Here is a 14,623-nt window from a genome sequence, read left to right as displayed (position 1 = left end):
GTTATTTTTGCTTTGCTTCTCAGTTAGCAATGTATAAAATCACAAATATCAGTGAGATTCTAATCACTAGTGATTTTTTTTTTAGTGTCAATACAATCTCTGGAGCTAACCTAAACTTTAGAAGCATAATTAGTTTAATAAATTTCAATAATAGCAGACTAAGCCTATGATCAGATAGTAATTGTAGAAATAAGTTATTTCACTCCAGTCTGTATCCCTTGCTCCACTCCCTGCAGCATTATCATCCCTCTCCTTTGAGATTACTGCTCTGGCAGCACTGAGAAACACTGCACACCCTTCATCATCTTCAGAGCAGAGCTGGCCATTTTTAAAATGAATGAGATGCAAGTGCTTGTTTAAGACAACCTGCCTGATTTTGCACTGAGGCAACCAAGGAGTAGTTGCATCTTTCTTCCATCTGCACCACGAGGGTGACAGCTGCCAATGGCAGGTAACAAATTAGAAGTCAATAAAAAGTGGGAGATGGGACACAGGTTAAATAATTTTAAACGGAGTCGGCTTTAATATTGATTATCATTCATAGGCCTGAGTATCTGAGCAAAGTCTGTCAAGCTATCTTTTCTCATGATTCATAAGTTTTCTGTAGATCTTGGAGCACTGAACTTGTGCAATGGCAAAACACGTTAATGAGAAGATTATGGGGTCATGTACTTTCCTAGACTTTGATTAGAAGCTGAAATACTTGTTCAGAAGGTCTAATGGTTGAATCTCATACCTTGCCAAAAAAGTAACAGTAGTTCAAATAATACAAAAACTAATATCACAGAATCACAAGGTTGGAAAGGACCCATTGGATCATCGAGTCCAACCATTCCTAACACTCCCTAAACCATGTCCCTCAGCACTTCATCCACCCGTTCCTTAAACACCTCCAGGGAAGGCGACTCGACCCCCTCCCTGGGCAGCCTGTTCCAATAATATAATTTGTAGAAAGTTCCATTCAACAGACATGTCCTACGGTTAGCTATAAATTTGTAATGTCGTGACTGCTATGCCTACAGCAGTTATTTAGAAGTTATGGCTTATTTGTAATGATTTAGCTTTGTCATCTATTTGTTCTCACCCATAGCTTCGCCCTCCCCTCAATTTTTTATAGTACTGCAGTACATAGAAATTGGTCAATGCATCCTTTCAAAAAATATGCTTAAGCTCTTGGGGAGTATGGGACCACACACTGGTCTTTCTGTAGAGGTAGGGCTCTGAAAATAGGTGATGAACATAAGAAGCTGACTTCTCCAATTTCTGTGGTGAAGGGAATAAATGAAACTGGTTTATGAGTATATAGCCAGCTGAATCACGTTCGCTAACTAAACTTCTGCTTCTCTTAGTCATGAAATACGCTGAGCCCGTCTGGAAATCCTAAAGAGTCCAAGTGCATAAGCCTCAGCTTTCTGAATTGGGCAGGAATTTGTCCTAAACTTTGCAGTAAATAAAGCTGCTCCTGATTTCATATAAACACATTCTTCAGCTGCTGTTTAGTGGAGGTGGGAAGAGGTCTGTATTAAAGATGTTAAGAAACTATGATTCGTGGCAAGGAGTGCCAGAACTGCTTAGTGAGAGCTGTGCAGTGAAGCCTTCCTCAGTTCCTCCACTTTCCACCTGTATTCCCGGAGGTTTGGGTGGAGTACATTGCAAAGAATCTGGTTGCGGCTTTTTCTTTTCCTTTTTGGTAGTACATGACGTCACAGTGAGATGTACCAAGCTTGGGGATCAATCCTGAAATACTTACTTATTAAAACAAGCTGTTTAATCATAGTGAAATATTACACCTGCTGTTGAATAGCAAGTGTCAGGTAGAAATGGCTAGGATGCTGCTTTCAAGTGTCAGTATTTTTCAGACTGGATTTTGAACACTGGAAGGTCAATGAGTTATTTTGAAAGGACCTGCAAAAGAGCAGCAATCCTGTAGCCTGTAAACTTAAAATTGCCGTTGAAGGGTATGCACTAGGGGGCACAAATGGAGACAAATCAATACATGCTAGTTTAAGGCAAAGTATGATCCTTTGAGCCTATTACAGTGAAATCTAAACTGTAATTGCAGCTTTCTTAACAAGCTTTGTTACATAAGATTCCTGAAATGTAACGAGTACTCATCTTTAATGTATGGAATTGAAAGCACTTAACAACTTGTAAGAACAAGTGTTTTGTTTGTTAGCCTTCCTACACAAAAGGATTCTTTTTCAAAGAAACCTAAAGGATTGGCATGTAAATCCCTTTGATGCACAGTTCCATTAATGAAAATGAGCAAGTACCCTCTCTTCATATTGACAGACAATATATTTCTGTTACTGGAGTACTTAAACACTTTCCTGAGAACACGTGTAATAGAATAAATAAAATGGGCATGGCCAAACTCTCACATCTCTGCCAGATGCTCCTTTCTGGGTGAGCACACCCTCCTTTGGAGGCTGCTGGGCATCCTGTACTCCCATTGAATTTAGGTATGAGTGTACTTAGAATTTAGTTGCAGTATGGATACATGAAGAAATCTATTAAATGTTGTATTCTATACTGAGATTAGTTAAAAATCTTGTGTTTCCTACCTATGTCAGAAAAACTACGAAGTTTATTTTTTTTTATTTCTGTAGGAATCTCTGGAGGTCATTGATTTGTGTGGTGATGTACCTATCTAAGAAATAGCTATGTGTGTAGTGCAACTAATAAACATTTCTGGCTTTATAAACAACAACCCTAAAATATGTATTTTTACTTATTTTGTATTCAGTACAAGGGTTGTTGTGTCTCTCTTCAAAGTATAAAGATATTGTGCAGGTTAAGGAAAATAGCTTCAGTCTTCTTCACACCTTACTGAACATTGTACAAACATATCTTTTTTATAGCTGGAAATGAGATACTCAATTTGCTAGAGCAGTGCAGTATTTACTATACCTAGTGTGACTGTCAAATTTGTAATAACTTCTAGAAAGAATTACTATGTCTTATAAGGACCTACACTTAATGTTTTGAATATTTTCTTTCTTCAAGTTATGTTTTCCCTCTGATATTTACTGTAAATCAGAACTATGCTTAAAGATATTTTGCCTGTCCTTAGCTAAGGAATAGTAGCTTGAACTGAGCTATTTCAGGGAAGGAAATAGTTTTACTGCCCATATGAAAATCTCAGTAATTTGAATATATGTTGGTAAAGGTTTTCTACCCGGAATATTATTTGCTTATGGGACTAATGCTTGATGAATCTCTGAATGTGTGATATTCTTGCAGCTAAATAAGTCGCTGCATCCTTAAACAGAATGCCAAAAAGAAAATGCAGATTTAACTCAAAGGAGTGGAACTGTGTGGGTAGAGTCAGAAATATTAGGTGCCACAGAGTTTTTTTTGTTTGCATATCTCTGTTATATTACCATCCATCACAGAATGCAACATTAGGTGCTCATGTCCTTATCTGGTTAGCACACTGATATTGCAGAACTATTGTATCTGCCTACAGCTGAATTCTACTTTGTCCCTCATTCCACGTTCTTCCTATGTTTCTTCTGTAATAGTATGGATGCAGTGGCTCTGAGTACTGGAGACTTTGCAACTTCTTTAACTCAAATGTGTTATGTTATTGGTGGATAAAAAACGGTTGGATGGTTGTATTCAAAGAGTAGTGGTCAATGGCTCAAAGTCCAGATGGAGATCCGTGATGAGTGGTATCCCTCAGGGGTCCATACCGGGACCGGTGCTGTTTAATATCTTTATCAATGATATTGACAGTGAGAAAATTCTGTAACTGAGTTTGCCTCTGACCTGCTAAATGTACAATGGAAAAGAATCACAGAATCACAAGGTTGGAAAGGACCCATTGGATCATCGAGTCCAACCATTCCTAACACTCCCTAAACCATGTCCCTCAGCACTTCATCCACCCGTTCCTTAAACACCTCCAGGGAAGGCGACTCGACCCCCTCCCTGGGCAGCCTCTGCCAGTGCCCAATGACTCTTTCTGTGAAGAATTTTTTCTGATATCCAACCTGAACCTCCCCTGACGGAGCTTCAGGCCATTCCCTCTTGTCCTGTCCCCTGTCACTTGGGAGAAGAGCCCAGCTCCCTCCTCTCCACAATCTCCTTTCAGGTAGTTGTAGAGTGTAATAAGGTCTCCCCTCAGCCTCCTCTTCTCCAGGCTAAACAACCCCAGCTCTCTCAGCTGCTCCTCGTAAGACTTGTTCTCCAGCCCCTTCACCAGCTTCGTTGCTCTTCTCTGGACACGCTCCAGAGCCTCAAATATTCATTGCTAGAGTGATGGGCTGGTCACTCACTTTGAGAAAGCATGTAATTTCTGTTAGCATAACAGAAGAGCTGCTGTAGCTTTGCCCAGAGGCCAAAGATGATGCCCAAAGAGGAGAATATATAGGATAAGAACAAATGGTGTTTCCCTTGAGTCCCTCTCTTTTTCAGATCTGGTGATTTGTACGTAAGAGCAGAGGAGCATACTGAGTACTTTGAAACACTTCTTTCTATAAGAATTTAAAAGCAGCATGCATGCTTTGGATAAGTTATGATGTTTTTGTGACTTTGCCTTTCAAAGGCACGTGACTTGGGTTTGCACCTCTTCTTGTTTAGAACCCAAACCACCTGAGGAACCAAAATGCATATGTCTTCTTGAAAATCAAGAATCTTGACTCTCATCTTATCATCATCTTCCTCTGCTACTTTAATATATTCCACAAATCTCTGTTGCCATGGAAAGCTACTCTGAATGGCTCCTTGAACTCTTTTTAGCCTTCCTCTTAAAAGATTTCCTTCCCATCTGTCTGTCAGTTTGCCCTCTCTATCTAGCCTCTTGCTGTTGGATTTCTCTCGTTAAGCCAATGCCGGTGAAGCAGAGTAGGTACACGGAGGTGGCCAGTCCAAGAGTCCTGGCCCATAAAGGCAAAGCACACAGTTACAAGCAATTGAATTTGTTTTGTCTTTTTCTGATTTGCTTAATATTGTATACTCACCATTTGGTGAGAGGGGGTGGAGGGGGAAGTTGTTTGTTGCCTTCATTTTTACTTGTTAAGTGTGGATGTGTGGAAATGACTTAGTTAATGGTTTTCTGGCTTCTCATCCCAAAACAAGTAAGAAGTATTTTAGCATTCAACTGAGACCAAACGTTTTTGGAGGAGAGGATGTGTCAAGGCAGTTTTATTGATGTTTAATTATGTGTATCTTTCTACATAGTGTATGGCATTTATGCACACGTGCAGTACACACTAAAAGTAATCAGCATATTTGGCTTGATTCAGCTGCCATTAAATGAGGAATTGTTACTGATTCTGGATGTAATGCTGGATCTTTGGCTGCAGCATATTTGAGTGTCATTGTGGGTAATGTTTTGATTCTGTTTACACAATTAGCAAATTTGGATCTTAATGGTAAAAGCTGTATGAAAATCCTTTCACAAATTTCATTGACGCATGAGTTGTAAGCAGTTTGTCACACAGGATTTTCTCATTATAACATTTGTACTGGATAAGATAGAAAATTTGGACATAGAGTCACACCTTCAACCACACAAATTCTTGTTCTGAAACACTTTTTGTGTACGGTGGGGATAGAGAATACATAGCTACATTACTATGTGATGTCATTGTATAGCAAATTGTATAAAATACCGAAGAGCTACAATGTAAATTTGTCCCAGGGATGAATTATTGCAGAACATTCATTCTTGAAAATTTCCATAAGCTGTTCAAACAAGTTATAGTTTTTGATTCCACTACAATGGTAATGGAAGCACATGAAATTTTGCTTAGTGAAAATATTAACATTAAACTGAAAAAGTTACCAAATATATGTATTTTAATTTATGAGGTAACCCAAAAAGATGTCAAGTAAATTGAATTCTAGGAGGTTTTGTGGATGACTCATGCTAATTTGTGTGCATGTTTAAACTTATGACTGAAGTAGAGCAAAATCAACTTCAATGACTGATTTTGAAAAAAATTAACTAGGTTGGTGCTGTAAAAAGCTGTTAATCAGACAAAATGTGGCCATTGCTCTTTTTAAATACCAATACATTACCCTTTCTTTCAGTAAGATCTGTAAAACTAAACTATTAGAATGAAATTTCATGGGCTGGAAAATAATAAAAAAAAAAGATTAGAAAGTCTCGCTTGTTGTTGAAAGAGGAAGATAAACCACTACTTTTTGATTTGCTTCTCTTTTTGGACTTCCTTGGAAATTTTTGGATATTTTTTGTGTTAGAGATCTGTCTGCCTGTACCAAAGCCTGGCTATCAGGGACTCATTTTGAAACTGAACAGTTAAATACTGTATACAAGGTTGTTTTCAGTAAGCATGTCCATTAATAGTAGAGTTGTTTTCAAGATTTATAATTAGAACTAGCTATCTGCTCCAAGAAATAGTATAACTCCCTGGAAATTAAATGCCTCGAAGTTCCCCAAATTGCCCATGAATCAAGAGAAGCTGATGCTTCTCTTATGGCCTTATGGGAGCACATTTCGTTGAAAGTGAACTAATTGATTTGATAGATAATTCTCTATAGTAACAGACTGAAACTTGAGGAAGGTGAGAAATTCCACAGAGCCTGACATGTTGCTTTGTTAGTAATATATGTAATATCTCAATCCTGGTAAGAAGCAACGTGAACATCAGTAAATAATGCTTCAGTGTGAATATGAGAGTGAGATAGTTGGGATGGATGGTCTATACACCAAGACTTTTATTTGTTTTCCCAAGACCTACCTGACTTATTTGGCTGGTATCCTTCCTTAACCCTATGTCTCTGTGGTGTGCATATTTTCATTGTTTATTTTTCTCATCCAGGTCAGTAGCCTACACAGAATAGATCATCATCAGTTTGTTCTAAACTTTCTCATGTTGCCATGGGGAGAACAGGATCACATTTTCTTCTAGCGCTGTCACCACAACTTCATTATGATTTATCAAATGTGAATCATTGACCGATGAATGTTTCCATACAGCAGCATGCCAGTTGCTTTCACCCATATTGGTTGAGTATCTTCGCAGCAACTGCCTTCTCTGTCTTTGAGAAGTTATTAGCTTTCCTGATTGCTCTCCAATCATTCAACCATTGAAAGAGTTTTCACTGAAAGGACAGACTCAAGAGCTCTCCTTGTGAACTCAGGTGTTCCTTCAGCTGAAAGATGTGCTGGATGGCTAATTTAAAGCCATTTTCCCATGGAAAATGAGATCTTTTTGGGGTCTTCAAGAGACTATTTACTTGCATCAGTTTAATGGTAATTACATGAATAAAGCAGAAGGATGCCGCTTGTACAAACCATGGGAAAACCAGAGACATAAATTTAAAACAAGGCAAAACATTTATCTGCAGTCATGACAGAGCATAAGAGAAATGATACTCAGCTATAACCTATAGCATAAAATCTGTCCTTCTTGCTAACTTATTCATATGTTAGGTCATATACATTATTTGATATTTATTTTTATGGTGAAAGACTTACAGCAAATGAGAAACCTTTGCACTAATCTCGTTTTCTTCATAAAGGAAAAATATTTTAGCATAGCACTAACACTTTACACTGATGTACAGCACCACTTTATCCTGTATGGGTTAAAGAAGGACTAATTATATTCAAGGAATATTTGAACATACAAAGCCAAAACAATTTGTCTGCAAATAGACTTTGTTTTACTTAATCTTCCTTGTAGGTATCAGTTCTTCTTACATGTTAGGATTCTTTTTCATTTAAAAAACTGCATGATGGCTGTTGACCATCCACGTAGTTACAGTACGGGCAGCTCCACACTGGCCTTTTGTAGAACCACAGTTTTCCCCTTCCTTATTGAAATATTCACATTGTGAGACATTTTTTGTAACAGCAGAAGCTGAAACTTATGTACAAAGGAGGCATCTCACGAATAAAGCTTTCATCAAATGACCACACAAAAATCCCTGCTGGTTCACACGAATCTTTTCATGATTTTATCAAGTTCAGTCACAGGCTTGTTGATGTCATGTCAGCCTTTGAAAGCATTTTTCACTTACCTATCCTGGTAGAATTGGAGCTCAGACTGAGACGCCACAACTTCCAGTGTGTGAACAGTCTGTTAATGGAAAGACAGATACTAGATGTGTTGAAAACCCAGACAGTACGCTCCAGCCCAGGGAATGGTCCATGAGCTCTGCGCTAAATTAGTCATCTTCCATAATTAAGTTATGTTGTCTCACTGTGATGGCACATTGAGTTACTTTAATTCATTAGACATGACACTGTATTATTAAAAGAATGGACAGGATCAAACCCCATGGACTCTGTGATGAGCTGTAGAAAGCCTGTTCTTGTTCCTTTGAGTATATTTGCTGTTCGGTATAGAAAATATAGTGACAAAGTTCAACTCTTGTAGAAGGCCCAGGTAAGCCAAGTAGGCATAAATTATAAATTAAATGGATATGTTAAAGTGAAAAAAAACCCCAACCCCAACCCAACAAAAAAGTCTGTTTGTTATCTAGCAAAATTCTTAGGATAAAACCATGAGCTGAAAATACAGAAGCCTCTGCAAAATGAATCCCTGCAGGCTCCCTCTGGAAATGGGAAAGAACATGCTTGATTAAACTGGTGCTAACCTTTCAAAACCATGTTTCTCTGATATTTATTCCTTGAAATAATGAAAGGGGACATGTAAGATGTTGGAAAGCCATAATGTACTCCCTTGCTTGCTACTGCCCTTTTCTAACTTGAGTGTTCTTCTCCGAGAGTAAACTTTGTATTTTAAAAGTAAGGCGTTTTTCGTCCTTCGTTGACGTCCTTTTTGTTGACCTTTATGCATTGTGTGGCTCTGCATTTGCAAAAGTTAAACTAGAGATTAAGAAAATTTCCATCCATTTTTCTAGCTCTGCTAGAAGGCTTTAGTCTTCTTGGTTTCAAATGGTGAAACACATTCATAGGTTTATGTGGGCATATTTGGAGAACTTCAGATCTGTCACGCAGGGGCTGCAGGAACATACGTGCCCTCATCTGCAGAGCCTCTGCCCTACTGCTCACTCCCTCCTGCATTGCTGGATAAGGACAGGTAGATGAGTCAGGCTCCAGGTTGAGTGCAAGTCAGTGTCTGCTGGGACTGGGTATGGACTTCATTGTACCTGAGCTTGGGTGGCAGCTGGGGGTCCCACATGGGGCCAAGGTGGTTGGTGGAGGATGCCTGGGGCCTTGGCAGCTCCACAGCTCACATGAGAGGGCAGAAGCACAGCTCCCTAAAGAGAGGTTGGTATCGCCAGAGAAACCTATGTGTAGGGGTCGTGCGTGTTTTTGCCATGCGTGATGCCAGAGAGGTCCTTGGGAAGCAAGTCTTTTCTGCTGTTTGTAATAATTAGTAAATTATTTCCACCCTCACACGTTGCTCTGCTTTGCCTGAGAGTACGTAATTTTATATAATTTCCCCCAAATTGCTCCCATGATGATAATGGGGGAGTTTTCTCCCTGGGAGCCTCAGTGAGATGTTTGTGTTGGGAATTGCAATTTCTATACTGTTAATGAATAGAGGCAGCAATTTAATAACTTAAGAGTTTAGAAATGGGTATCTTGGGAAGAAAGGTTTTCCTTTTAGCTTCTCCACTTCAGTGTTTGCATTTAGTGAAGGTTTTGCACAGGTCTGTATAGTGCCAGGCTCCGTGGCTGATACTTAGATATTTATGAGAGAGAAAACTGATTCACTTCATGTTTACCAGGGGATCAATGCATCATTTCAAGTAATCCAAGAAAAATGGTACCAAGTTAACATGCTGTAAGACACATTATTTACCTACATTTAAGATTGGTACAAATAATTTCCTTCTCTATGTTTCTGATGTGATGCCAAATTCTTCAGCTTAGATTCATGACTAATCTCTGGCTTTCATTTTTTTCCAGTCTTCATAAAAATGCCAAATAACTACAGTAATTCATCAAATAGGAAACAGCTTGCACTGTATATGTAGACCTAGCACCACATGCCTTAAATCTGTTATAAAAATGGAATATCTCAGTTACAGTGCGGTGAAATAGGAGAAAAATGATTTTTGCTGGATCTCTGTGGAGGATACAGAGTGAGTAAGAATGAAGCAATTACGATAACTTGAAAGTGCTGCTTGTAGTCCTATTAATAATAATCTTGTTCCTAGCTGAATAAAATCATCCCCTGGATTGCTTTTTAAACCATATTTCATATTGTTTTTTGCTTCCTGTCATAATAGTGCCTTACCAGAGAAACAGCCGTCCTCGACAAGTCTACCAAGTGGAAAATCGATTTGACCTTATGTTGACCCCTATTTTGTTCTGGTTTAGCATTTCATTTTCATGTAACAAAAGGTACATATTTTAAATAACAAATGCTTCTTTCTTTAACTAACCAACTATTGCAGCTTTTTCCCTGGTAGGCATAAACTACCATCAGGGCTTACCTCAGCTGTTAGAGCAGCTGTGAATATGCCCTGCTGATCTCATGGAAAAGCTGGAACTGGGAAAATACGATGTCATGAAAATAGCTGGGGATGGTTTCAAGAGAAATATTCCTGTAATTTGTTGGAGCTGGGAAATGAAATGTGCAATTCTGACAACAGTGACAGATTTATGGATTCAGTACACTAATTAAAAAGCAACTTGCTCTAATATATTAATCTATGAAATGACAGCACCAGAGAGAGCTGCTCTGTTTTGTGCACGAGCAAGGGAATGCTGAAGTGCCCTTCTTCTGCAATGACAGAAGTTTATGTTGTGTACAAAATTCAATAATAATGTTAGGCGAGAAGCAATTTGAAGGATTATTTCTTCCCGGTGTGACACATATGGGGAGATGTTTTGCTACATAAACTGTATGTTCATGTGAAAGACAAAGAAACAAGAAGTTTTCATTTGTTCTTTTCCTTCTCCATTCATCATTGGTTTTTGTTTACATGGCTGTGGTAGAATCCAGCTAGGAAGCTAGAACAGAAAAATCAAATAAAGCAATACTTAGCAGTTTCCACAGCTACTTCTCTAAATTTTTGCCGATATCAGTGTAACATCTTGGGATTTTCATGCATTGAGAATTATCTAGAGAATTCCTTTGTATAAAAGTTTCTTTTATTCGATAAGGTACAGGTTCCTTGCACCCTCCACCGATAATCTCAATAGATGGGGCCACTGAGGAAAGAAAATATGCATTTAAAACATCTCTGATATTACATGTGTACTCCTATTTCAGGAAAGATTTATCTTAATAGACATCAAGATAACAGTTAAATGAAAATAACTGAATAATTTTTGTTTGCTACAAACATAATTTTGGTTTGCTTTTCAATATAGAAAATAATAACTTAAATTCTATGTGTGTAACAAAATGCTAAGACTATATAAAGCAGGGGATGAAGCTTTAGAAACCCCAAAATAAACAGTTTTGTAGATGTTTAAGAGTGGAATAGTTGAATCCCTTATAGTTTTTATTTGCTTGCTGTTTCTTTGCAAAACTTCTCCCCCTCTCCCTAAACTTAATGGATAATATGTCCTTGAATAGTATCCGTGTAGACATTTAAATATCTGCTGAAGTTCCAAAGGCTGCAGTTTGCTTGTAATCTTCCATCTGTTTCAAATTCATTGTAAATACATACAGTCAGATCTTGAGCTTTATAAAAGCTTTGCATGAAGTCAGTGGAACTACATGGAATTTCTTCAGATAAGAATCTTGCTTGTGACATCTGTATCCCTACTTTTCCTGAACTCAGGTTTGTTTTCATTATATACTCACATTTTTTTTTCACCATTCTGATCACAAGTTGATGTTAATTGCCTGATTCTGACTGAAGTTCACATTTGCAATTATGTGAAATGGATTTATTTCATACGTGTGTGAACTTTAAAAAATTGCTTAATCAAAACTCCTTTCATAAACTGTTTTTTCAAAGAAAATCTTTACAAAAGGAAGTGGTTTATTTTTGAACTCTTTTTATGTTGTCAGACCCCTGTGATGGTGACACAGGGCATTGTGCAACACATAGTTGTTCATGACCAGGGAAGAGGACAAGGACTGCTCTAAGTTAAAAATCTGTTTTTACCAGTTAGTAAGGTCGCACTTGGAAATGTCCATCTGATTATTTTTTTTTTCCTCTGAAAGACTTCATCTTCAGTTGCCTTATAGGAAAAGTTCCTTGTGCTGCACTAAGGACCAAGTATTGTGTGTGGTTTGAAAGAATCCTACTATATTATAGCTATTAACCAAATACAGAAATGGGTTGGGGTGACAGGTTGTGATGGAAATAATCTATTTAATTTACTGTAAATAATTTTACTTATTTTTGCTGTAATTTAGCATAATCATAAGTGAAAACCAGGATAAGATAGTAGCTGAGAATAAAACTGAAGTGATTGACTTTGAATTACAGTATTTTATTTTTTTTATTTTCCATTTGGAAGCTACTGCAAACTTGAATTCATGGCATTATCTCTTATTATCAGTAAATGAGCGCTGCCTCTGAGCAGACTTTTTTTTTTTTCTATGCTGAGTTTATTTACCTGCAAGTGTCCCCAGATGAAAAATTTGTTTGCTTATTTACTTTAAAGTATACTGTGCAGGTCACCAGGAAGAATTCGGCAATCAAGTCTTCCTAATTCAGTTCTTCTCCAAATGTGTTTTATAACATCTGTAATTAAGCCCAGACTGCAGCAAATCTCGCACTGGCACTCAGAATCTTTGAGATACCAAAGAAGCCATAGCAGACTTATTCATTACCAACAGCAGTGTGCATTTTGTACTTTTGTTATCAGTCTTCATGATGCACATAAGTTGCCCCTACTACTAGTCAGCAATGACTTATGAAACAAAACGAAAATGAAGAATTACATAGTTTCCTGTGTGTAGTTTCAGTACTCCAATAATTGCGATGGATGTAAATCTAGAATGTAAAAAATCAATCTAGATTTTACAGCAACTTGTTAAAAATAGACCAGTGAAAATGTTCATAAACTTAATGCCAACTAAATATGCTATTGTATTGCCTGTTTTAATAGATGGTGTTCAAATAAGAGGCACCTGTCCTTATGCTGTATGAAATATTATGAATACTGTAAAAACCTAACAGAAATATTAGAAACAAGTCTTCTAACAAACTGACAGCACAGCTGTTGGGTGATGCAGCTGCCAGTTACAGGCTATGAGGCCATTGTCTGAATTTAGTTCCATTTAAGTCCTTTAACGAGGATGCTGTCAGTTTGCTCGTTGTCTCTGGAGTCCCATCCTGTTAATTCTACATTGGGCATCAATGGGCCATGTGCTCTGAACGAATCCTGATCGGTAGGAGTGAACCCACGAACAGTAGTGAACTCAGTACTTGGGGATGATAAATCTACTGCAAGAGTTTGTCAGCTTCCACCAAGTCCAGTGATCCTGTGGAAATGAATTATGCCTCAGACATTAGATCTGGAAGTATAGGGCTTCTTCATATATCTACATCATGTCTTGTATATACGTATGTTTCTTGTAACTAAACATTGATGTGAATTCGTTGGGTTGCATTCCTAATAAGTCTGACGAATCTCAAGCTACCTGTTGGAGTTGTTTACCTGAGGGTGGCTGTCTCTAGGCAGCTTCTTCAATAAGTACTGATCTGAGTTGTTGTCTTCAAGTGATCAAGCACTCAGGAATTTCCTACACAGGTATCTATTTGTCACTTTTTGGCAAATATTTTAATTAGCTGTGGTACATATAATAAATGTTGCTTATTAATGATACGAATGTGGTAAGGTGTGGTTGTTATTTGAATGCAACAAAAGTTTGGGTAACCATGGTGGAATGAAGAGAGCAGAAGGATTGGAAAGTCTATTACCTTCAGATTTGTGTAGAAGTAGTAATTTTTCACTGTTTGGTATTCTAGGATGTGATGTCCACATTCTTCCAGTTTGGGGCTTCCATCCAGCAAGAAGCCATCGTCATGCTGAAGATCATGCAGGATTATGACTGGCATGTGTTTTCTTTGGTGACCACCACCTTCCCTGGATATCGAGACTTCATCAATGTCATTAAGACCACAGTGGACAATAGTTTTGTGGGCTGGGACATGCAGAATATCATTATACTTGATACCGCCTTTGGAGATGCCAAGACCCAAATTCAGCTAAAGAAAATTCATTCATCCGTCATCCTGCTATATTGTTCCAAGGATGAAGCTGTCTACATACTGGATGAGGCTCGTTCCCTGGGCCTTACTGGCTATGATTACTTTTGGATAGTTCCCAGCCTAGTTAGTGGTAACACAGAAATCACTCCCAAGGAGTTTCCTTCAGGACTTATTTCAGCATCTTACGATGAATGGGACTACAGTTTAGAAGCTCGGGTACGGGACGGCCTTGGGATTATAGCCACTGCTGCGTCAGCCATGCTGGAAAAATACTCCTTCATTCCTGAAGCAAAAACTAGCTGCTATGGACAATTGGAGAAAAATGACCGGCCATCTCAAACCTTGCACAAGTAAGGCTTATTGGTTTGGGTTTTTTTCCCTATGCAACTTGGTAATTTTCATTCTATTGCCATTATATGTTTCTTGAAGGAGAATATTGGGTTTTAGTAATCCATCATGCCCTGTTTAAGCAATGTTTTTCAGATGTTAGATTAACTATTAGATTAGTTAGGCAGCTTTTATCACATAATAACTAAAGTGTATCACTTTT

The 14,623-nt window shown here is 38.0% G+C and overlaps 1 protein-coding gene across 5 annotated transcripts in view; it reads left to right on the top strand.

Annotated features, from left to right (window-relative positions):
• The window catches only part of GRIN2A (glutamate ionotropic receptor NMDA type subunit 2A), a 176,850-nt gene that overhangs the window by 78,912 nt on the left and 83,315 nt on the right, over positions 1 to 14,623 (top strand). For all 5 annotated transcript variants that reach the window (XM_054080878.1, XM_054080876.1, XM_054080877.1 and 2 more), the window contains one exon: positions 13,831 to 14,423. In XM_054080878.1, the coding sequence (XP_053936853.1) occupies positions 13,831 to 14,423 (593 nt within the window). The remainder of the gene's footprint in view (positions 1 to 13,830; positions 14,424 to 14,623) is intronic.

This window comes from Cuculus canorus, chromosome 15, assembly GCF_017976375.1.
Source record: "Cuculus canorus isolate bCucCan1 chromosome 15, bCucCan1.pri, whole genome shotgun sequence".
Classification (NCBI taxonomy): domain Eukaryota; kingdom Metazoa; phylum Chordata; class Aves; order Cuculiformes; family Cuculidae; genus Cuculus; species Cuculus canorus.
The sequence above is the reverse complement of the archived record's forward strand: the minus strand, read 5'-3'. Positions and strand labels throughout refer to the sequence as shown.